The sequence below is a fragment of the Hippocampus bargibanti genome, linkage group LG02, assembly GCF_051943395.1.
Source record: "Hippocampus bargibanti isolate YZ-2025 linkage group LG02, ASM5194339v1, whole genome shotgun sequence".
NCBI classification, from domain to species: Eukaryota; Metazoa; Chordata; class Actinopteri; order Syngnathiformes; family Syngnathidae; genus Hippocampus; species Hippocampus bargibanti.
Window position 1 is genome coordinate 9,101,216 of NC_142735.1, and position 25,109 is coordinate 9,126,324.

The 25,109-nt window shown below is 41.8% G+C and overlaps 2 protein-coding genes across 4 annotated transcripts in view; one reads left to right on the forward strand and one right to left on the reverse strand.

Moving 5' to 3' along the window:
• dock2 (dedicator of cytokinesis 2) overlaps window positions 1-25,109 on the reverse strand; it is a 105,419-nt gene that overhangs the window by 15,928 nt on the left and 64,382 nt on the right. Inside the window, exons 27-31 of the mRNA XM_088987437.1 lie at window positions 1,090-1,188; window positions 922-1,016; window positions 670-748; window positions 476-576; window positions 174-232 (exon numbers count right to left, since the gene is read on the reverse strand). Of these exons, the coding sequence (XP_088843563.1) occupies window positions 174-232; window positions 476-576; window positions 670-748; window positions 922-1,016; window positions 1,090-1,188 (433 nt within the window). The remainder of the gene's footprint in view (window positions 1-173; window positions 233-475; window positions 577-669; window positions 749-921; window positions 1,017-1,089; window positions 1,189-25,109) is intronic.
• insyn2b (inhibitory synaptic factor family member 2B) overlaps window positions 6,412-25,109 on the forward strand; it is a 33,609-nt gene continuing 14,911 nt past the window's right edge. For 2 of the 3 annotated variants that reach the window (XR_016113526.1, XM_088987397.1), the window contains exons 1-3: window positions 6,412-6,547; window positions 17,889-19,630; window positions 22,815-22,889. Coding sequence is in view for 2 of the 3 variants with exons in the window: in XM_088987397.1 (XP_088843523.1) it covers window positions 18,153-19,630; window positions 22,815-22,889 (1,553 nt within the window). In the remaining variant the exon portion in view is untranslated. The remainder of the gene's footprint in view (window positions 6,548-17,888; window positions 19,631-22,814; window positions 22,890-25,109) is intronic. The other variant, XM_088987408.1, reaches the window with a different exon arrangement.

Genomic DNA, 25,109 nt, shown 5'->3' on the forward strand with positions numbered 1-25,109 from the left:
TTTTCTGGATTCTACCTAACATAAATGGGCTACTCGTTTTACATGAAAGACCTTCTTATAACATAAATGCAAAATTGGATGATTACTACTTGACTTATTTATAACGGTCATGTATGATGATGCCATATTTTACATGACATTATGTAACTGAATGAAGTGTAGGACTTTCTTACCCAGTTTGAACCAAATGTCGCGAATTGAGAAGCCAATGAGCCGTCGCATGTCTCCATATCTGAAAAAAAAAAGCCAGTGAACCATTCGAATTCCAAGACTTATTTTCCACCATTAAAAAAAGTACCATCCCGCTGGGAAAAGTAATGCTGCAGTAGTTTGCCCTGCCTTAACATGAACCTAATTGAATTTTCTATGCCCACGTAGTCCAAATCTGGTGTGGGAATATAAACAATCCTGCAATAGATGTGTTTCATTAAATCAAAAGGGAGAAGGTGTGCTTGTGATGTGGCCTTTTGCTCACTTGGTGAGGATCTTGTTTCTCTTTGTTGGCGAGAAATGTTGCAGCTGCAGAGACTCCTGAGTAATGAATGCAACCGCCAAGTGGAAGTAGTTATTCCATAACTAGACAAGTGGAGAAGCACATAGGAATATGCATTAATATAAAAAGAGCAGTCTAGACAAAATCCAGCCTGAAGGTTACATGTCACTGCTCACCTGTACTTCAAAATCATCATTGTTGAGAAACTTTTTGTTCATGGTGTCAGCATAAGTATTGATGGCTCTCAGGAACACCCTAAATCACAACAAATATTACCACATAGGCAGCGTAATTAATCAACAAAAACTTTTAAGTCACTAGGATTGAACACTCCATAAAGAAGTGGCTTTAAGACCTGCTACATCCCATAGCCGTGGAACCACTGATGCCATTTGAACTCTTTGTAAAGATTCACAATTAGAGAGTACCTGTTCTGCACCATGATCATGGCCATCCAGTCGGAGGGGTACACATGCTTCCCTATCAGATCTTTAAAAAGTAAGAAGGACTCCATGAGGAAGTCCTGGAATGAAGACAAAAGACTTTGTTTGTGAAAAATGTACTCAACTATTACATATGCATGCGTGGGGACTTACCACTAGATCTGAGGTTTGAGCAAAGGTTTCAATGTAGGTAGCATAATGACGGTCATCCATCTGACTGAGGATGGCTGTCATGCAGGCCACCACACGGGACTATTCAGGTCATTTTTAGGTGCAGAAGACAAGGAGGGGGAGGGGGAGCGAGAGAGAGAGAGAGGGGGGGGGGAGGAAGAGAAAAGAGAAATACAAAAAGAGAAATACAAATACTCATTCTTTACATTTTATTTGTTTGCATTGCCCTGAAAAAATATGGAGTTTTACTTTGATTAGAGAAAATTGGTGTGTTGGAATGGCATTTGAAGGCTGACAAGAAAATTGCGATTCACAGATGCTCTCCATTCAATCAGGCTGCTGTTGGGCTTTTGTAAAAAACGAATAAGCAACATTTTTACTGTCGATGCACAAAACGTTTCGATAAATGCCCCTCAAAAGAGTTGCAGCTGTAATTGCAAAGAATGGTAGCTCTCCAAATGATTCATGCAGAGCTGCATACAAATATTTTTCAGAGCTTTATTTATCTGAAACTGTGAAAACTATGCATCATTCCAATTCCACTTCACAAATATTACCCCCCAACAGGAATGCCTGACACAAAATGTTTCAAGAAAAACTGACAACTACCAGTATCAGAAACAGCAAGTTTGAGTAGAGATCTCGCACCAATTCATTCGTTGAAAAACAAGCTCAGCCCATAATGGAGAGGATCTTCACAAGTGTAAAAACACTGATCAAGAAAACAAGGTAAAAACAAGCCAGCAATGACTACGTGAACATAAACCTACGATGGTGGCAATATAAAAACAGAATATGTGAATACGTAGGTGAACCAAATGTTTTGTGTGCAGAGAAAGTACAACAAATTTTCATTCCTTTCATCACTTTGCTGCTGTGAAATGTAAATTTCTCCACTGTGAGACTAATAAAGGCATATCCAATCCAATCCAATCCAATCCAATCCAATCCAAATGCATCAGAAAGTGGTCAGTGAAGCAAACAGAACAGTAAAGACAGAACAGACCTCTGTGATGCTCATTTTTCATGAAGTTGAGTAAAATGCTTTTGCCTATTGTTCTTGCCAAATGGGATAGTCTCTGATCACTTTTGCTGCATGGAAGTGGCTGCAGTAAGTGAGCCGAGAGAGCTCTTAACAGTGTTCTGCGGGAATTTGTCACATTTTACGTAAATGGTGAAACCTTTTTTATTCCTCTTTCATGCACCCTGTAACCCGAGAAGATGAGAAGCTGTCTACTGAAAGGGTGAAACACAAATAATTATTGTTTTCAATCTATCTACACCAGCAATTTATATGCTGATACAACAGAAATAACAAATGTGTGATTTATTGGATAGCAAAGTTTGGAATTTACATGTAACCTTTTTTGGGACATTTTTTTTGTGGTGGTGTGTCGAGCAAATTTTAATATTTAAAAAATGTGCCTTGTCCTCAGTAAAGGTTGGGAATCACTGAGCTCGAGGTCTGCGTTTTGATTTTCACTTGGATGGTTAAGCTAGACATTACTGCTTCTTGGTTATTAAATGACTAGTAAAGGCTTTTAAAACAGCAGTGAATTACATCTAAATTTAAGAGAAATGTACCAGCATGTGTAATAAATACTATTTATTAGCGTGTACTGTTAAACATCTACCCTCACAAATTAAATTAAATTACATGTGATCATGTGGCTGTACATAACATTGAGGGGTGTTTCAGAATATTTGCTCCTTTTTATTCAGCTAAATAAGATGACCACAAAAATATTATGAATTGGATGAATTAATACATGAGTATGGTTGGATTTCGAAAAAAATGAAACACTGCGTGGCACTACAAACATGTACAGAAGCACACAAACCAGTTAACTTGAGTGCAGCCGGTCACATGCAATATTGCCCCACTTTAGTTTACAGTAATTAGCCTTTGATGCTATATGGAGCTACAGTACACTACATACATGAGTATATGCTATGAAACATCCCTTGGGAGAGAATGTTTACAATACAGTTACATCATTAAAATTGAATATATAATGAAGTGTGTGTGTGTGTGTGTGCGTGTGTGTGTGTGTGTGTATGTGTGGTCTTATGCAACCGTGAGGAGATTAGTGACAAAAGAGGACACAGATGCTAGGGAGCTGGCGATCCTGGGATTTGCCCTCCCCCTCCTACTTGTCACTCTTTCAATTTCCCCTCATCTTTCCTCCCCACTTATCACCCGTATACACAATGCAACAATACCTGTTATCGTCCACCTGTATCCAAACATCAGCAAAGTTCCCCTGCCAAATGATGTCATTTGAATGTTTCGAATATGCAAGAGACGAATAAAAAAATCTTTAAAAGTCAAACAAAATGATTCATCAAATCCATTTACTCTCATTTCGGTTTATACCAGTGCAGCAGATGAAAATTTGTGATACAGATGGACCACGTACATTCTGTTCCATCTAGTTATATTCCTCGCACAAGCTTCAGACACAGTTTACCTTCTTAAAGCTCGTTAAACACCGTCGGAAATGTATTTGAACACACAGCACACTGGAATGGAAAACACAATGGAAATGAAAATACTGTTTGTACTGAATTTGTGTGTTAAGATGTTAAATATCTGCCTTTGGATCGTGGAAGAGCAACTGTTCATGACAAGGGGATTAGCTGCCAACACATGTGAATTTACCAACCAAATGCGAAAACAAATAGTGTGGAGCCCAAAGCATAATGTACATTTTTGCTAAGCAGAAAAGGTTGATGGTAGATTTATAAAAATAAGCTCTCAGTCGTACAAAGTGGTCCATCAATGAAAAGGTTTCTTCAGCCATCATCTGTACTTCTTTGAAGGTGTTGGACATTTCGCTTCTCATCCAAGAGGCTTTGTCAGCGAACTAAAATTTTGCTGGTCGCTCTGGCCCGATAAATATATCCCTACTGTCCAGAGGTGGCGGTGCCAGCCCTCTGTTCTGATAGGTCCCTGCTCTAAGGTGGGGGGAGCAGAGGATAGAGAAGTAATCAGTCAGGACAATAGAAGCAATCAGTGCTTCTATTCTGATTCTGTTCTATTCTTATTTTCTGAGCAAAGCCTCAGAAAATAGTCCTCTGACTTGAAATATTATGTGATTGAAATATTGAATCATCTTATTTCCCCTTACCTTTCATAACGTTGCTGTGTGGTCCTATTATTACTTTGCACCAAATAAACAATCCACAAGAAGGAGGACGGGCAGGGGACTAAATAATTCCCAAATATCAACACAAATAGAATTGCAAATTGTGAGTCATGCTGACATAGGCTTAGACTGCAGAAGAAAGCTGCTTGAGGCTTCAAGAAAACCTTGTGCACTTGTCTGTTTGTGGTGGTTAACCGTGCAGGGACCTTTCCCGACAGACAAAGTCAAAAGAAGTTAAAAATAAATGAGGCAAATCTGTTTTGCAAATGGAAACGAGGCCCGAAGCGCCACAACAGCAAGCGTCATCCCCAGAATGTATGCAAGCAACAGTTATGTCTCAGTTTGGACACTCGGGCCCATCTCGTTTCTAATCTGCACTATGGCGCCATTTAGGATCCACCAACAGCTTTATTGTGTATAATCTGACGTGCTGGATTTTTGATGTGATGAAAACACTGGTCCAGATGGTGGCCCAGTCACGGCCAAAACCAAACGCTTTCATGTTGGGATTTGAGTATGTTTTTGTTGCATGTATCAAAACCTAACAAGCACATCTGCTTTAAAACTATTAATTACTACCCACATGAAGCCTCAATGAACCCAGGTTCTAGGCCTTAATCTGGTTTTCCACTCAAAGAGAATCCCTCTCGATAAATAACAGAGGAAATTAACTTCACCAACAAACAAAAAAGGCACACCAGATAAGGCATTGATAATTAAGCTTCATTTTGCATTCTGCCTTTCCAATGCATTATGCCTTTGGCTCATTTCACTAAGAACACATCACTTGACTTGTGTGCCTGATGCTAACACCAAAGTAACATTGGAAACATGTGAATGGCGTCAAGAGGGTAAAGTGGGGAAGAAGGAGAGGAGGGCAGCATCTGAAAAAGGTCAGAGATAAAAAGTGAATGGCGAACATGGACGGAGAAGAGACCAAGATAAAAATAAAGTGAGCGTGTGTTGTTGATATGCACACTTGTGTGTTTGTGCTAAAGCACTGGCATATGACTCGGCAAGAGAAACGTCCATCTTGGCAAAGTTTTACTAGGTTCATTCACATGTGTGAGGCTTTGGAGAGAAAGTCAGAGAGGCCAGAGTGAGATGGTTTGGACATGTCCAGAGGAGAGAGAGCGATTATATCAGGAGAAGGATGCTGAATCTTGAACTGCCAAGCAGGAGATCGAGAGGAAGACCGAAGAGGAGGTTTATGGATGTTGTCAAAGAGGACATGAAGGTAGCTGGTGTGAGAGAAGAGGATGCACAAAACCGGGTTAGGTCGAGGACACTGATTCGCTGTGGTGACCCATGAAGGGAAAAGCCAAAAGGAAAAGTGTGTGTTTTCATATTTAAGCATTGGACCAATCACATTTCAGCCATCACTTTTTACCAGGGTCAGAAATCTACCTGGACGCCTTCACAATATGTTTGCGGGCCCCCTGCCATCAAATGTGTTGATCAAACTGTTGCTCTAACCAATCAGATTTCAAGTTAGCAACGCAAAAGGAGTATCAACGCCAAGGCGCTGGTTAAAGTCAAAGTTTTCACAAACTATGGTTGGCTAGTCACTAGTCAATCATAGTATGCGAAAACTGCTGTTATCACTCGCCACAAGTGACAAAGGAATACTGCCTAGAGCTAGCACACGGTCAGTCACAAGCTGCATAAGCAAATATATTGTGTTTATTTAATAGCGGTTTTGTCAACCCACATTGCGGAAGGAGAAGAAATGGATTTAGTTGCAAATTTACTGTTAATGCAATTTTCAAGACAGACTTTAAGAAAAACAATGGACATCATTAAGGAAGGTCGGTTATTTCCTAGCTAATGCTACCCTCTAGTGGACTTGTAGTAAATAACAGCACACTTTTTTCAGTCTGGATCGATTCAGACATAGCACTACTGAAGGCCTAGCGATGAAATCCAAGGCCCCTACACACACACACACACACACACACATATACACACACGAGCCACAAGAACAGACGTTATGGGATGATATACTCATAAGAAGGCAATGATCCATGAGACAAAACGGATGGACAAACACACAGTGAAACAGCGATGACTGCATTTGTAGCAGTGACACATCAACATGATGATAGAGTTTTAGAGAAGAGCGGTGAGAGAGCCAGTGAGCGAGAGGGGAGGGTGGATCACTGCACATTTTTGAGGATCAAGCGCGAAGAGGATCGCAAAGGAGAGCGCCCAAGACTCGGAGAGGACTAAAGGATTATTAGAGATCTGAGCAAACAGACGAGGGGACAATCAAAATATGAGAAAAACATCAAGTAAGTCTTTTTGTATATTTACTGAGTGTCTGCTGATGTGCAAATCAATGTCTTATGAGCCTTGGTGGACAGCCGTTTCAGTTTACGGTGAGCACTTTGCGTCCAGCTGTACGTCCAGGTAATTGAATAGAGCTGATGGCAACTTTATGCAAACATGCGGGGTAGGTCCAGCGGGACTAATGGATCACAAAAACAAACAAGCAAACAACACCAAAGTGTACCGAGAGCGCATTTTGCTGCGCAGCTCTGCAGGTGTGACAGCTGTGCGTGATTTTTCTTGAAAAATTAACAGTAATGATTCTGAATCTGATTCTGGTAACACAGTTGCAGGCATCAAATAGAGTTCGGTATTCGTGACAATTAACATTTGCAATTCTAGATGTTTCCCAGACGTGTGTGAGCGAAAAAGGCAGAGAAGCTCAGCTGATTGCTATTAAAAGCCCACGTGCGAATCGTTCTAATATGGGATTATATTGCAGGCAATAACCCTCCACTCATATACTAATGCTGACCCTGTGGTCCAGGCGGAAAGATGAGAGTCACAAAGTGCATGCTTTTCTACAGGAAAAAGGACGAGGCTATAGAAACAGGTCATTTGTGTCCGGCAGGTTACACTGCACTGGTCTGCACCTTTGGGTTTAATTATTGGAAGCTGTGTAGACTTGTACAACCTAAAAGGTGTCTAGGGTGCCAAAGTGCCATTGGTGGCATCTATGAAGCCAATTGTAAGCTGTTGTTTCTTTCCGTAGAAACTAATTAAAATGGAAATAATTGGTTCTGCAAACATGATAACGCTTTTATGAAGCCAGTATTGAGTACTCAGTGAGTGGGGTGTCATATTTCAAAATGTTACCCTACTGTAAATAGCACACAATTACACCGACTTTTAAAATGTGAGTAACTCAGAACTTAAAGAGACAAAATAAATACAGTAAAGTCTCGTTATATCGATATTCAAGGGAGTCCGAAAAAATATCGATATAACCGGGACTATCAATATATCCGACCCTGTCTGCATGTAATTTTCTCCGCGCGTGCATAGAAATAGTATCGATATAACCGGGACTATCGATATATCCGATATCGATATAACGAGACTTTACTGTAGATAAAAACAACTGCCCAATATTCTTTGGCTTTTTCACAACAACCAGAGTCCCTGACCCCAAAACATATTGTTGGTAAGCAGGAGCATTTTTTTGGGGGCGGGGCAACATAGGAAGACCAAGATTTAATTGTTAGACTTCCAATCGCAATTTGTGTTTTCATGTCAAATTCACTTAACATAGCCAATGACTACAGGGTAATTTAGCAAATATTTTTTCTGATATATGTACAAATGAACAAAAATGGTAGAATATGGTCACAACACGAGGACATTTTGAACTTTTGGCTTGATTGTTGGTCAGTGGGGGCGGCCCGGTAGTCGAGTGGTTAGCACACCAGCTTCACAGTGCAGAGGTCGCCGGTTCGCGTCCCGGTCTGGCCTCCCTGTGTGGAGTTTGCATGTTCTCCCGGACCCGCGTGGGTTTTGTCCGGGTCCTCCGGTTTCCTCCCACACTCCAAAAACATGCATGGCAGGCAGATTGACCACTCCAAATTGTCCCTAGGTGTGAGTGTGAGAGTGACTGTTGTACGTCTTTGTGTGCCCTGCGATTGGCTGGCAACCAATTCAGGGTGTCCCCCGCCTCGTGCCCGAAGACAGCTGAGATAGGCTCCAGCAACCCCCGCGACCCTAATGAGGAATAAGCGGTACGGAAAATGAGATGAGAGATGAGATGAGATGTTATATGTCAATATAGGAAACCTGATGATATATGAGGAAGACAATCAGGTTCATGATGGAGTGCTTTGAGGCAACATACAGACAGGATGAGTGATAAGTCAGAGTGATGATAAAATGATGGAGTGGGAGGAAAGAGCAGAAGGACAGCATGTGGAAAGGTGCGAGCTGAAAGATGAGGTGAAATAAGCAAAACTGCAGGAGCAACAGAGGCCAATTTCGATAAAGACACACTAAGTCTTAGTCGTCCTCTTTTGTTCAAAAGTTACCACCAGCACATGCCAAGCAACGGCAACACAAATCGATTCTGCTGGTGGACAGAATTGATACCCGTTAAAAAATCCTCATTCTCTGCTAGCTAATGACTCATAACAAGTGTTCCTCATAAATCAAAAGAAGAGACGCCTTTTCTTTCTGTGATTTGAAGGTCGCATTGCAGAGAATTGCATCCTGTTTGTCATACCATTGAGAAAGAAAAGCCGGAAATATCCCTTGCTAAAACAGATGGCAGGGATTTACATTCAAAGTTGAAACTTTTGACTTTTCGCCATTATTTATGAGGGCAGAAGGAGAAAGTTTGTGGTTGGGTGGCCACTGGCCATAGGAACACAAAATCTCAATCAATATGGGTGGGGTGACTGTGGATGGGTCATATTTTACTGAGCTGAGTTTGCTTTTGTATACGGTCACACGGACTGATTAGCTAGCTAACAGCCAGTTAGATGATCAATTCCAACATCCATTATGCGTCTGCCAATTAATGGCTTTTATTTAAATTGTATTTAAATAATATGACGTACAGCACCATTCTCTAATTAGTTCGGGTTTTGTTTTTTTGCTTGATTGAGTTCTGATAAGGCGCTGGCCAGACCTCTGGCAATGTTTTTTTCCCTTCCACAAGGGAAAAGCATTTCTCTTTTTTGCCCTTCCGCAAGGGGGGGAGCATGTCCCTTTTTCCCCCATTTCCCCCGCTTTGTTCCAGCTTCAGCTGCTTTTAAAGCGCTATAAAAAACCAATATGTATTACATTGTAATATACAGCCACCCTCATTTCAAGCTCATATACCTCCAGAACCATATAATTTAGGGAATAACTTTTTTTTGATAAAAGAAGAGAATCTAAACATTCTTACGCGGCATTGAATGTTTATGTAGCCCGAAGACTCAATTTTCTGTGGGTCCCGGAATTCGAGTAATAATGACAAAAATCCTGGCACTGCAGTGGAAAAAATTTTCCACATCGTCTGGCAGTGAATGAGTTAAAAAGCATTGAAAGAATAGCTATTCCTTTATTATTCCTATTATTCCTTCACAATTTTAAAGTTGGTCTAAAAGTCCAAAGTGTGAGTGATGTTGACTAACAATTGAGCGTTCAGTACATATCTGGTCCGCATTCACACTGAAGTTGACAACCGATGTTAAGCCTGGACAGTCTGCTGTTTAGTCATTAAAAGTAATGCAAACTTTAATTTTCTTTCTCATTTAGGCATTTCAAGTTTATGACTACATTATAATCAGGTAACAATGCGTTGAAAGGCATTATACACGTAAAGAAATTCATGTTTTGCAAACACACACTGAACATGCTATGTTACTTGAATCACACATTAAACATATTTTTCTGCCTTCCCTGAGCGTGCTGTTTAATTAGATCCCAGTTGGCGCTTACTGTAAAACTAAAACCACAACAAAAATACTTACACACATTCTATATATACATAAATACAAGAAAGATGCCTACTTTATTTTAGAATCATCACTTTGAGTTTTTGGAGTAGATCAGATATTCATAAAATAATCATCATCGTCGTCATCAGCTACAATACAATTAGTAATACCGTATTTAGAAATTCAGGGTTTTGTTCAGTAACAGCTGAAATTTCTTCTGAAACGTACAGGGTATACATTCCAATTCATGGTAAAATATGTGGTATGAAAGCTTTTGGAGATCAAAAACACACAGAAAAGAAAATGTCAAAAAAATGTTCCTTGGATGAAATAAATGCAAATACATTATAAAAATCATCATCAAAAATATGTTTAAGGACTTATAAAGCCATCTCTGATTAAAATCTGCTGCTCATCATTGTAATTGAATTTATTAATCGTGATTATCATCAAAATAATGACAATTATTACTTTTTCCATAATGGCCTCATCTCAGCACCAAGGTTCTATTTAAAATGGATTACAGTTAATTGAGTTTCACGTTTACCGTAATTATAGACCTGTGATTGGATGCTGCCCAGTCCAATGTGTACCTTTCATCTCACCTGAAGTCAACTGGGGTAGAATTCATCTCGGCTATAATCTTAATGAAGATGAATGCGAAAGAAAATTGATGGATGCCCGCTAAGTTGAAATTACATTTTGGAACTCCACTTCGATGAGAACCCAAACATATAGGTCCTTCCTTAAAGGACAACCGACACATCCGGAAAAGTTGCATCTATAATTTGTCAAATCACTTCAAATGACTTCTACTGAGCGCATTTTACAAATATTTCACCGCATATAGCTATATTTTATGTTTTAAGACTGGCGCTGAATATTCATGAGGTCTTGTTTTCGAGTTGATGACGATGCCCGAAGTGACGTCACATTCGGAACGCCCCTGACCGAGAAAGCGACAAACAATGCATTTTGCTGACTTTTTTTCGCCTGAAAACACCGTGTTGATTGCGATATTAGAAAGAAAACTACATAAATAATGCGATGGTGAATCGTTGCGTGTCGCAGCCAATTGCGGGAACACGCATGAAGAAGGTGCAAGTTTACACAAATTCCCAGCGGACAAATCAGCCCATTTCCAACGGAGCAGAGCAGCCGAGCACCAGCGGAGGCGAACAAGGAAGCTAACCAGAGTTAGCGATTCGGCGCTTGATTAGCGGAAGTTTGATGCATGTTTACTCATTTAGTCACACTGCATGCTAACTGTGAGCTCACCTGGTGAAAGAGAACAATGGCCATATTAGTGGAGCAACCCGATCAGACAAACATCCACTTTCCACCGTGTCATTTTTTACTCTGGAGCGCTATCGGAGCTTTCTCTCTCGTCTCTACATCTGATGTTTGTGTCGCGGTCTCCTTTGTGTGTGTGCGTAAAACCCAGCCCTCTGTCTTCTACCACGGATTTTAACCAATCACGGGCGGCTTTACGGCTCTGATAAGCTGCTTTATATACTGGAAAAAATGCAGCTTGTGCGCCATCTTGTGCATTTTCTGGGCGCTACGTCGGAGTTCAGATCAACGGATTCATCGCTTGCAGACGGCTCAAACTGATATGGATGGACTTCTATAATTGATTGCAAACATTTATGCTTTCCTCTTCAGAACTATTTGAATCATATTAATAACTGAATGAGTACCAAGAAAGCGTATTCTCCAAATCTGAACTCTCTGAAGCCATTGTTTTGATTCTGGAGCAAGGCAGTTTGTGAAGGAGTATCCTGACGTGACATACCGAACAAGGGGACGGGACTTTCTGAATCAACCCAGTTTCGAGCTAATTTGTGGCAGTTTGGGGACACTTCAAGTCATTTTTATTCGCGTTTTGTATCTGACTAAAAATATCAGCCTGTGTGTTTTGGGTATTTTAGATGCGATAAAACGTTTTTCTGATTTCAGTTGGTGGTGTCGGTTGTCCTTTAAGCCGTGCTAATGTCCTACTACAAATGTTTCTAACATCAATGTTGTTCAAGTCACATAAACACACACACACACACAACCAAATATTGGGCGTAAAAAACACAACAGCTGCAGCCTGTGACAATGATAAAGCTATGTGGGGAAAATACAGTGTGAAACAGCCAGAAAAATTGGAATGTAAATTTATCATAAAGCCTCAAATTACATTTTCTATTACCAGAGTGGATTTTGAATGTGTGAATGTAATGTTGTACCTTTCCGGGCTACTTGAAAAGAAAAAAAAAGAGGAACGAGTCCATTCTGCCTCGTGCTGCTTCAGTGTGAACTTTTGGGTTTAATTGGGCCGGGCGGGGGTGCCATGTTTTTCTTTTTGCACGATTTGGAGATTAGCTTTGGTGACATCTGGCTCTTCAGTCGAGAATATGATTAAAGCGCATTGTGCCTTAAAATTAAAGAGGCATCTAATTAAAGTGAACAGCAAAAATGAGTGAGGAAGAAAACAACCGGCTTGGTTTTTCTGCTCGTTATCTTTTTGCACATGCTTACTTTTCTGAGGTGTGGGCATAAATGTCGCATCATGACACTTTCGATGAAATGTTGAAAATGATAAAGATGCTGATTAGGCAGAAGACCTAAATCTGCAAAATCAGAATATTCAAGACTCCGCAAAAATGATAACCATTTAATGGGGAAGGGGGGAAATGGTAAATAAAAAAATGGGGTGGGGGGTGAGAAACATCTCCCACACAAATGCTCTCATGTTCAAATATTTATTTTCATATTTAGTTCAGTATCTGTTGTCAGCAATGAGCTCAGCTTTTCTATGAAGACAAAGCAATCATTAGAGCCCTCTGTATGTGAAAAAAATTGCAGGCAGACATAGATCTGTGCACGGATCAGGGCTTTGTGCTTGTTGGCTTTCACAAATATGCAAAGAAATCTCTGGTGACAATTTTGCAGGCTTATTTGCATTCATTTGAAGAGGACCCTTCAAGGTTATTGCCAATGGGGATGTATCTTCTATTTCTACAGTTGATGTTTACAAGTGGTCTGTTTTAAATCGTGAGGCACCTTGAAATGTACTATTACTATATATTACAGTAAAGGACACCCATCTGTAAAAACCGTTGACTATTGGTTTGGAGTGGAATTCTTCATGTCAAAGAAACCCAAATTTGTAATCGCTCCTCTCACAGCCCACACACACACACACACACACACACACGCACGCACGCACGCACGCACGCACGCACACACACACACACACACACACACACACACACACACACACACACACACACACACACACACACACACACACACACACACACACACACACACACACACACACACACACACACACACACACACACGCACACACACACACACACGCACACACACACACACACACACACGCACACACACACATCAAATACCAGTTAAATAATGCACCTCACCTTGAAATGTGTTAGTGATCTGTTTCGAGTGCAGAACAGTGTGTGGCCATGCACTTACCCCCCCACCTCCCACACAAATGTAATTATGAGCCTTCTCGTTGGGAAACAATATTTTGAGGCACCAAATCAAATATAGAATAAATGAAAACACAGATGCTTCAAAATTTGTGACCTATGGATTCATTTACTCTTATCGTTTAATAAGTCACGTCTTGCAGCCATTGGACGTGCCTCTAATTTAACCAAAATGTGTTCTGCTAAGTCTATGGTGGTGCAGTGGTGGTACACTTGCCTGTCTTGTATGCGGGCAGCGTGTGATACGTTCCTATCTAGTAATGGTGTGGATGGAAGCATGAAATGTTGTTTGTCTATATACTGTATGTTCCCAGTGAGAGACTGGAGACCGGTTCAGCGTGTTGTCAAAGTCAGGTGGGATAGGTTCCAGCAACACCTCGCAATCCCTCCTCAGGCTAAGTGCTGTTGAAAATGGACGAATGGCTACGTTCTGCTATTGTGAACTTTTCAACTTTTACCTCCACCTTGATGATGGCCCCAGGCTCATCTGAAGACAAACAGCCCAAAATAACGATGACGCAATCATCATGCTTCACCTCTTGAGTGCCAAAAGCCAAAACATCGACACAAATTAGGTTGCCACATACAATGGAGAGATCACATAGACAGACACGAGCATTTGCTCACAGTGACCACAGGCCTGCTTGCACTGCAGGCAACTCGGGAGAAGCACAACCATGCCAACTGGCAAGTTAAATTCACAGCATGTAGAAACCCATTCCAGTAAATTAAAAAAAAGACACTGTTTAATACTCAGTCATATTTAAAGCGTCTGTGAATTTTTATGCTCATGCATGCTTGCACTGCATATTGATTTCACCCAAGCAGCAAGGGTATCTCTTTCTTATGTCTCTTATTTCCTGGCCCCACTTTTATTTTTTCCTCTCCTGTCTTTATTCCATTGGGAGAATTCTTTTTGTCACATTGGGCGATTTCAACTTGGGAATATTGGCCTTTCCATTTCTTCCCCTGACTTTTGTATATTACTCTCATCTCATGCACAATCGTTCTTCATCTCTTCTCTCGCCTATGTGTGTTCTACCACTACCGCTTGCCACTGTTGATTTATATGTTTTTTTCCGTGCTCATAGCCACTTTTTCAAATCTTTGTCATGCTGTCAATTGATGATCACATGTTCTGATCCTCAGCCTTCCCTATTTGGTCACTCTGTATTTCACCCACATCGCACACCTGATGATGAAAAATGAGCAGGGAGAAGAAGGGGCGGTAATGCTGTTGGCCGCTGTAATCATGGGAGAGTGGGCATGCAACAAATGAAGAGAGCAAGGGTAACAGGAATGCAGGGGGGCGCAAAGATGTGGTGGGTGGCATAATAGGCTATAAAGACATTTGCAGTCTCATGACCATGTATGTGTGTGTGTGGGGGGGGGTGGGTTGGGTGATGTTGAGTACCATTTGACAGGCACTGCTAAGAAGTAGGTGAAGATGTAATGTTCACATACACATTGTATCTGGCACGGCTGCCGTTTGTAGAGACAAGCGTTACAAATTAGATAAAGTGAAACTGCTTTAAATTGACTGGCGAAATCCCAAAGAAGAAACATGAGTACACATTTTTCTTACATATGCAGACAACTGTTGTCTCAATCTCACGTACAAACATTGTCTGGCTCACTAATCTCACTTGTGGAAAATTATCACCTGTGATGTATTTTCCATTTCCCTTTCCCCTGTTCACTGTATTTTTATTTTGCATGACGTGATAATATGGCATGCACTCTCTCTCGGCAGTCCATCAAATTCGAAGATGACATAGCTTCCATTCTTATGTGGGGTATTGGACAGTGGTTATTGTTGCTGGCGGCGATGCCACTGTAGGTGACTATGAAGCCCGATTCTGGAGCCACAACTCCTGCCACATTCAGGACATGTGAGGCCAGAACCAGGCTGCCCCGGCAGTACTGGAGCAGCACAAAGGTGTCTTTGCTGGTGCCGCACGATCCTCGTGCGTTTGTCTTCAAGGTGTGTCATCGCTTCGTGGCATAAGGAACGCCAGACTGGCCTGTTGAGCTGCAGCAGACTCCAGATCGCTGGGCTTGATGTTGCAGTTCTTTAGAGTCTGTTTAAACTGGTCTTTTTATCGCAGCTTAGGACCACCTGGCTTCCTATTCGCTGACAAGAGTTGTCCATAAAGCACCTGTCGAGGCAAGCGGGGGCTAGGCATCCGGATGACATGCCCAAACCCACCGGAGTTGGCTCTTTGCTAGTTAGCCTCTATACTGGTGGAGGCAGTGCGTTGACAGATGTCAGTGTGTGGGACATGATCCTGCCAGGTGATGCCAAGGATTCGTTGGAGGCACTTGATGTGGAATGCATCGAGGCGTATCACATGGCGTCGGTCGATGGTCTAGGCTTCTGCGCCATATAGCAGCGTGGACACACACATTGCTTGGTAGACTGCGACTTTTGTTCTTAAATGGATGTTTTCGAACACACGAGTATGCAATCTGCCAAAAGCTTTGTAGGCTTGATTGATGTGGGCCTGGATGTCATCATCAATTAGACAGGAGGGTGTTAGAATGCTGCCGAGGTAGCTGAATTGCTGGACAACCTTGAGGGGTGTGCCACTGAGGGTGAACACGAGGGGTGGAGAATTCTCTTATGCCATGACCTCTGTTTTGGTTACATTGATCACGAGACTGAGTGATCGGTAGTTGGAGGACATGGTATCAAAGGCATATTGCGTGGCAGTTGGGCTGTGGGCCAGCAGAGCATAATCATCTGCATATTGAAACTTGTGGATGTCGCTGATCAGGGTCTTGGTCTTGGCCTGTAGGCGTCTGATGTTAAAAAAGCTACCATCCAGGCGGAATTGGATTTGTTCGCCGCCACAGTCCTGGATGGATTTAAGGAAGAGGAGTGTAGCTGCCATCAGGAACAGGTTGAGTATAGCAGGGGCCAGTACACAGCCCTGCTTCACCCTGACCTCCACAGGGAACGGGGAAGATTGATGGCCACCAACAAGTACAGTTGCTTGCATGCCGCTGTGAAACTGTTTAAGGATGCCGAGAAATTTGAAGGGGACGGCAAATTTCTGCAGTATGGTAATGTGCGATGGAAGACGGAACAGCATTACTTTTGTAAGAATCATGCCAGCAACAGAAAGCAGAGAGATGCTACAGACTGACTTGCCCCCCTTCCTTTCATAAATGGTGACAATGTTGCTGTCTTTCCATTCCTGAGGAAGTGTCCCGTGTTGCCAGTTGTTGCAGATGAGATGGTATATCTGCCGTGTCAGGAGGTCACCGCCGCTCTTGAAAACCTCAGTTGCTTAGAATATCTTGTTTTCTATCCTTTCACTCCCACCCCAACCCCATCCCTCTTCAATTGCTGCTGTGGACTGCAAATTTCCCCATTGCGGGACGAATAAAGGTATTCTGATTCTGATTCTGATTCTGATTGGAAGTCCATCAGGGCCAGGGCTTTTGTTGTTTTTAAGGCTCCGGATTGCAGAGACGACCTCTGTGAACTGAGGAGGTTCATCAAGGGAGAGTACTGATGGAAGATCTGGGAGGGAGTCAAGGACATATGGGTCTAAAGGATTTACTTGGTTGAGCAGGGAGTCAAAGTGCTCTGCCCAGCGCTCAAGTTTTAGCTGTTTGTCCTTCAGTAGCACAGAACCGTGTGCAGATCTACCTGGAACAATGTGTTGTCTTTGTGGACCATGCAGGGATTTTACAGCATCATAGAAGGCGTGTGTGTTGTTGTCTGCATGCCTCTGGATTTCTTGGGCCTCGCTGAGCCACCACTTGTTTCCATAATCCTCAGCTGTTTCTGTGTTTCACCATGGATGGCCTTGTAGTGAGAGAGGAGAAGTGGAGAGTGAGGGTTGGAGAGCAGTGTGGTATGGGCTTTGCGCTTGGCTTCCAGAAGCTCTTGTATGGGACCTAAGCTGTTCTTGAACCAGTCTTGGTGACATTTCTGAGTAAAGCCGTTGGTCTCAGAGGCAGCTTGATGAATTGTTTTCCTCAGTTTTTTTCCACCTGCTTTCAACATCAAGTTCACTGTACTGGTGTCCTTGTCCTTCCAGGGACTTGCCAGAATGTGCTGGCTGCACATTCTGGGGACTCCAGGGCCATGGAGTTGAGACGCCTTTGGGGTTGCTGTTTCTTACGAGGAGGTCAAATTCTCAGCTTGAGCCTGGACTTGATCAGTTGATGATCAGTCCAGCATTCAGCCGCACACGTGGCCCGCGTGATGCAGACATCATTTTGGTCTCGTTGTCTTGTGATGATGTAGTCCAGTAGTCCATGAGCGTGATAGACTTGTATTGATACAGCACCAACCCGGCATTTGAAGCTTACAGATGGTGCTAATGTGTATATAACTGTCAATCACTGTCTCTCTTTTTCCACAGATGCTGTGTCCACTCATCATTTGCGGGTCATTGACCGGAAAATTGGAAAAACTCCAAGTTACTGAACGACCAAGGGGAACATTGATGAAGAGGCATTGAGTCCTTGGGTCTAGAGTGGCTATTCAGTACAAATACATTCCAGGACAGTACTAATTTCCTGACCCTGCTTTCGATTGGATGGAATCTGGCTGACTCTGAGTGATGTCCTTGCCTGCTGCGTCCCTCTTGAGCACCTCAGGGGGCTGAGGCAACCTGCCGAGGAGAATGGGCCGCAGGGTGGCCGATCCGACGACTCCTGTTCCTGCACTGGGGGTTCCGCTGGCAGGAGGACGATGGGGACCGCTATGCAGTGTTGGGGTGCAGACATCTCCTGGATTGCAGACTCTCTCTTTCATCAAACAACACGTCAGCGAAGCGGTCAACTCGCAGCGTGCCCTCACCATGGCAACTAGTGTGAAGGAGACAGCAGGACTGATCAGGAGTGACAGCAACAGTTTGCCTCTGACCAAGGAGACGTCGCAGAACAAAATCAACAACCAGACACAGGATGACATGGGGTCACAAGGGTCGGGCAGTGGTGTTTACTGCCAGATAAAAATGATCAGGGCAAACCCAACAGACTCAAAAAGGAAAAGGACATCAAAGTACACCAATGGCAGCGTGGTGGGTTCTGAAATGCTGGGAGGCGTGTGCACCGAGGCCCAAGAAGGCAAAGAGCAGATCGAAGAAAAAAGAATGGTTCAATCTTTACGTGGGGAGCGGCATCGTTCTGTGTCAAAGACCGGGGGCATTTGCACGACCGTTCACAACACCCCAACTCGGCCCTGTCGGATGCCGACGACCTCCTCGCCCCAGCTGTGTGGAACATGTGGGAGGAAACGGTCACAGCTTACCCACTGCACAGGCGCATGTCGCAGAAGGGCTGCACCTCAAATATCATCCAGCCAGACTTTGCCACATCCTGCATGGAAGCAGGGTGCAGTGCAGAACCAGTCAAAAAAGGAATCGGCTTTGGATGCAAAAACCCAAGACGCATCAGTGAAAATCAGTAAAATACCACATCTGTCCCACACAATGCCAAAAACAAGCACTTCACCCTCTAGCAATGTAGCACAAACTCAGAAAAAAACAAATCATCACCATACAAGGCAACATTCAACAGAGTTTACACACTGCAAGAACACAGCCACACAAACAGCTGAAGCACACGATGGCAGGACTGCACCACAGGGACCAATAACAAACTGTCCCACTAAAACAGAGGTAACAGAACCACTTTTATCAGACAAAAACAAGCAAAACAAAAGCAAGCAAAAAAAATTAGAGTCAACAACTACAGAACCTTCCGGTCAAACAAGTGTAATATGTAGCACCCCTCCACCTCTCACTGTAAAAATACCAACCAAATCTATTGCCTCCAAAACCTCCAGCCTCACAGACCCCAACAAAAACAAACAAAAGACAATAAACAGTCCCAAACCAAACTCTTCCAAGGAGACTAAAATGAAGAACTACACAAAACAGAAGAGCAAATCTTTAGACGATCACACTCAGTCTTGCAAGACGCACAAAACAGTGCAATGTAACAGAGCTCCGGTAGCAATACCGCCTGGGAGTGCACCTCGTGGCCTGGAGAGCAAGTTACAGAGTGTGGAGGAGAACCTTATGTCCAATCAAGAGAAGATCAAAGTCCTCCTCAATGTCATCCTCGACCTGGAGAAAAGCAAGGCCTTCAGCGAAGGGTGAGGGAATGTGGTGTTCATTACTTGTCCGTGTTTGGATAGTTGGATAAAGTTCACAAGCTTGTGGAGGATACATTTCACAAGAATTCATAAAACAGTGGTCTTGGGTCTGATGGATCAGACCCCATTGATCGCCGGGTGTGTTGTCTACTTCAGAAATGTCTTACCTGTGAATAAAAACCTGGTGCTTTAATATTGTGTAATTCTACATTTTCAAACACTATTTGAGGGAAATATGGCTCACTCACCGGCCCTCAGATATAATGCAATGAATTTTAAGAGCCATGCCTTGTAATCCTATCTCAAATCCTGAGGGCATTGAGTCAATTCCTTGCAAATCCTACGCTCTTATTTCTCATCTATCTTATAAGGTGAGTTGTCACCATGGTAACACATTCCTTCCAGAGGTATTGAACCGAAAAGAGGGGGAAAAAATCAGTCCCAAGCCCACTCAAGCTACTTGTTTTATTCCTGAATCTCTCATACATCCTAATTGGCCAATGCCCTCATTTAATTTACCAAAACGCTGTGTACTTTTTCTCTCTCTTTGAACAGCTCCCAGCTATAGAATGGTATTCAGATGATTTGCAGGGCTAGAGACATATCTCTCTGTTTATATGTCTTTCTTTGTGAAACTCATATCACCTTTCTGACTAACAACCCTCATGTATACTCTTTCTCGCCTTCTGCCATCTGCTTGCATCCTGACAACCTAAGTACATTGTCATGGGCTATGATACATCTGCTGTGGCTCCCTAGTGTTTGCCTCTTCACCTACCATGCTGCACTCTCAAACTTGACATCTAACTTATTTTTAAGGACACCTCATGGTCTTATTCTCAAAACAGAATGCATAGCACTTGTGTTGGTGTTCATTTGGTAATGGTGGCCGGTAAGTGTATCATCGCAACTGCATTGAGCAGGTAATTAATCTCCCTTCCCATAAAGAGGGACCCGACTGTTTCATTGGCATGGCTATTTAACAGATGCAACCATTGGCAGGTTTCCCCAAGTAGCATGTCCACCTAAACTCTTATTTAAACGCAGGAGTGCCCTCGTTCCCTTTCAGGGCCGACATATGTCTCGCACAGCAGGCTAAACCCTATCAGATTACATTTGTGAAATGCAATTATATGTTTAAGGCTCCTTAACTGAATATGCAAGCTCTTCTGCACTTTGTGTGAGTACCTGAGTGTTGTGGGCCTTTGTATCTCACATTAAGAATTTGAAAAATTAAGGATGAAAACAATGAGCTGAATGGAAGAATCATGATTAAAAAAATGTGCAAGGTCAAAAAAAGAGACCAGACCACAGAAGGAAACTGTGATAAGCAAAAAGACCCATGCTGTTCTGATAAGACAAAATAAATGATCAGGTACCAACCAGCCACCGCACCAACTAGCCAACTGCCTTTTCCTTTAAACTTCCTCTTGAGTGCTGCGGCACCATTCTTTTGATGAATTTGCACCTATTGGATATGCATGTCATGTTTTGAACAGATTAAACTAAAAAAATATATACAACATATTTGTCTTTCTGAAAACATTTGGCAAAAGCTCCTATTCAACAATTTCAAATTATAGAGATAAATTTCACCTGTAAAGCTTGCAATGCTATTTTGGTACCAATAACAAAGAGACACAACTGTGTGCAGTGTGAGTGGGTGGATAGAGCGAGAAAGGTTGTGACATGACAAGTTCAGCCAAAAGAAAGAAAATTACTTCCAGCTCACACAATCACACACACCGTGACCATATTGTCTACTATTGAAAAAAAAACATATCTTTGAATACTAACTTTAGCTGATAGTATTTCACTCAAATGAAAGGAAATATGTGGCTGATACGTTCAGGAAATAGCCATAAAAGGCCTATTAGGCCTACATAGATATAATTATTTAGTTACACACGACTTGTGTGTGGACAGCGTGGAATTTATTCCGACTCAGTGACGGTGTGAATGTGCATGTGAAACATTCTGCGTCTATATTTTCCCCGTGACTGACTGGCGACAAATTCATGATGTAGTCTGCCTTCCGCTAAAGTTAGCTGGGATTGACTCTAGCAACTCTTTGCGACTCTCTTTAGCATTAATGGTTTTGAAAATGGATGGATGCTATGTTTTCTATCCACCAATATGGAGTATTTCTTTGCGTTGGGAATAATTCTGATAGCAAAACTGCAGATTTGTATCGAACAAACATTGTATAGTACCACCGCAGACCACATCCGGCATGTGCACAGTCTCTGATCAGTTTACACAGTGACCGTGAACACAAAGTAAAAGATAAACTGTGTGATTTTATTCTGAAAGTTATGGTTTTTATCTAATGTGCCTCTCAGGGGATGCACCAACAAGTGGGGTAACAAGCAGGAGTCGGAACTGATGGCAATTTAGCTATGTTTTCACAATATTGAGTGACTTTTGTGACTCAGTACTATTTTTTTAAAGTGACAGGCAAAATGCCAGGTGTGGAAGTTGAAGAAGGTTTACTGTATGCAAATCTAGTTTGAGATACTCTCTGTTATTGTATATTACACATTACTGTCAAAAATAAACTGCATGCCTAAATACAGTATATTTGATAGTTGTGCCGATGAATTGGTGGTTGGTACTGTTCAAGTCCTAATTTTCAAAGTCTTCATTTTAATGACCACTTGTAATTTTGTTTAAAATTTGGATTTCATAATTAAACTTCATACCCCAATATTTGGACAAAGAGCAATTTATTGAACCAAGAGAATGTGATTTTTTTTTCTCATAGAAAAATACACTTTTTTTTCATGGGATTGGCACAGTGGTTGACTGGTGAGCATGTCTCATGGGTCATGAATTCAATTCCGAGCTATGGACTTTCTGTGTGGCGTCCCTATGTGCTTGAACATTCGATTGTATTCCGTTTGGTGTAGCTCCATCTGGTGGATTGTATTTTCTACTCTATGCATCTTGTTATTTCGATGACCCCTATATATGAAAACGGATTTAAAATAGGCCATTCATTAAAGGTTCGTCTTCTGAAGTGCCTTATAGTGTGCAAAATAAAGTATTCGCATATACACTTTCATGAGTATTATCACTTAGATACAATGGTATGTATCTATTTATTAAGGAATAATATTGTCAGATCTGATACTGTGTGATATGTTAAGTACTTAACATAAAAAAAAGTTTATTCTTTCTGCAGTCGAAGCTCATACAGAACAGGTCAGGACATAAACAACTGTCCCACCTGCCAAAAGACAGCCTGCATCATCTACAGGTAATAACAAAAGCTGTACATTATCTGTTTTGGTATTGAAGTTACTTTATTTCTCTCTTTCCTTTCTCTGCCTCAAAACATTTTCATCACACCATTCTTTTTTTCCCGGCACTTTTTCAACCTGGTCTCCTGCTGAGTTTGCCCATTCTGCTCCTAATACTAAAGACAGTACTCACTTATTTTATCAGTTTGGATGTTTGAAATGTTTACAGTCATCTCTATTTTTTTATCAATACGTGAGTGATGTAATGTGAATCCTCAGATAGTTATTTAAACAAAGCAATGTCCAAGCGCATCACAACAGTGAATCAGTCATGTCAGTATTGTCTTTGTAGAGCGAGTTTAATCCTGTAATAAATCAAAGTTTCGTGATCCTATGTAGTTTAGGGGTATTCATTCGCACTTCCTTACACAACATAAATTCTGCTTTATACATTTAAGCTACCCATAACCTTGCCCCCCATACTTATCTGACCTTCTTCAAATTTCTATTCCCTCTCGTTCCCTCAGATCCTCTTCTCCTTTCACATCTGTGTTCCCCCCTGCCCGTCTCAGCATGATGGGGTACATAGTTTTCAGCTGCTCTGCCCTCAAAGTCTGGAACTTACTTCCTCCCAACATTCGTAACATCGACCACCTTCCCACCTTCAAATACCATCTCAAAACGCACCTATTTAAAATAGCATTTTCTGTGTCGTCTGTATAATTGTATTTATTGCATTCTATTTGTAATTCTATTTTATTTATTATAGTATCTATGCCTGCCTGTGACTGTAAAGTGTCCTTGAGAGCTTTGAAAGGTGCTTAAAATAAAATTGATTACAGTAAAGTCTCGTTATATCGATATTCAAGGGAGTCCGAAAAAATATCGATATAACCGGGACTATCGACATATCCGATCCTGCGCCGAACTGCATTAAACAAAAGCCGCCAAAAGAGGGCAGCCAAGGGCCATATAAGAAACGGAGCTGGCCATTAGCTCCCATTTTTTTTGGGTGAGAGATGTTCCCCCAATGTTGCCTCAAAATGGCACATATAATTCTTTAATGATTGTAAACATGTATGCTTTAATCTTCAGAACTACAGTGTATTTGAAACATATTCATAACTGGATGTGTAACAAGAAAGCATATTAACCGAATCTGAAGCCATTGTTTGGATTCACAAGCAATGCAAGACGTCTTGGCGTGAAGTCATTTTTATTTGCATTTGAGTAAAAAGTGACATCGGCTGTCCTTTAATACACAGTATGGAATGTTAATAATTTTCAAAATCATCGCGCTTCAGCAGACAAAACAAGAAACATTGTTGCAAAAAACGATTGCATTCATATACAGTACAGTGGGCATGTACATAACACAACAGGGAAACTGCAACACTTACATCTTACTGTATTATGTATACAATTTAAAAAAGTCATCAATCTTCTTCTGCTTCCCATTTTTACCTTTTAACACAAACACTTCAATCTCGTCTGCTACACACGAGCTAGCGTCTGAAAATGAAAATGGCTCTGCTACACGAGTGCTGGGCACGTAACCAAGTCACCTGACCAAGTCGACCAATGGCGCGACTGATGGCGTGACACGTAACCAAGACACGTGACCAAGTCGACCAATGGCGCGACTGATGGCGTGACACGTAACCAAGACACGTGACCAAGTTGACCAATGGCGCGACCGATGGCGTGTCACGTGACAAAGTCACACGGCCAAGTCGACCAATAGCGCGACCGATGGCGGCTCATGTGACCAAGTCGACCAATGGCGCGACGGATATATCGATATAAACAACAAAAATGGCCGGCGGGGGATGAAAAGGAGCACCGTAATAACCGGATTATCGTAATAACCGGGTATCGTACTAAACGGTACTAATTATACATAAAAAGACTAGAAATGTGCAAGGGAAATGAAAATAGTATCGTAATAAGCGGTACTATCGATATAACCGATATCGATATAACGAGACTTTACTGTATTATTATTATTATTATTATTATTATTATTATTACAGTAAAGTCTCGTTATATCGATATTCTCGGGAGTCGGAAAAAATATCGATATAACCGGACTATCGATATATCCGATCCTGCGGCATGTAAAATTTCTCCTTGCGTTCATAGAAATAGTATCGTAATAAGCAGTACTATCGATATAACCGATATCGATATAACGAGACTTTACTGTTATATCATCCTCACATCATTATGTATTGTCA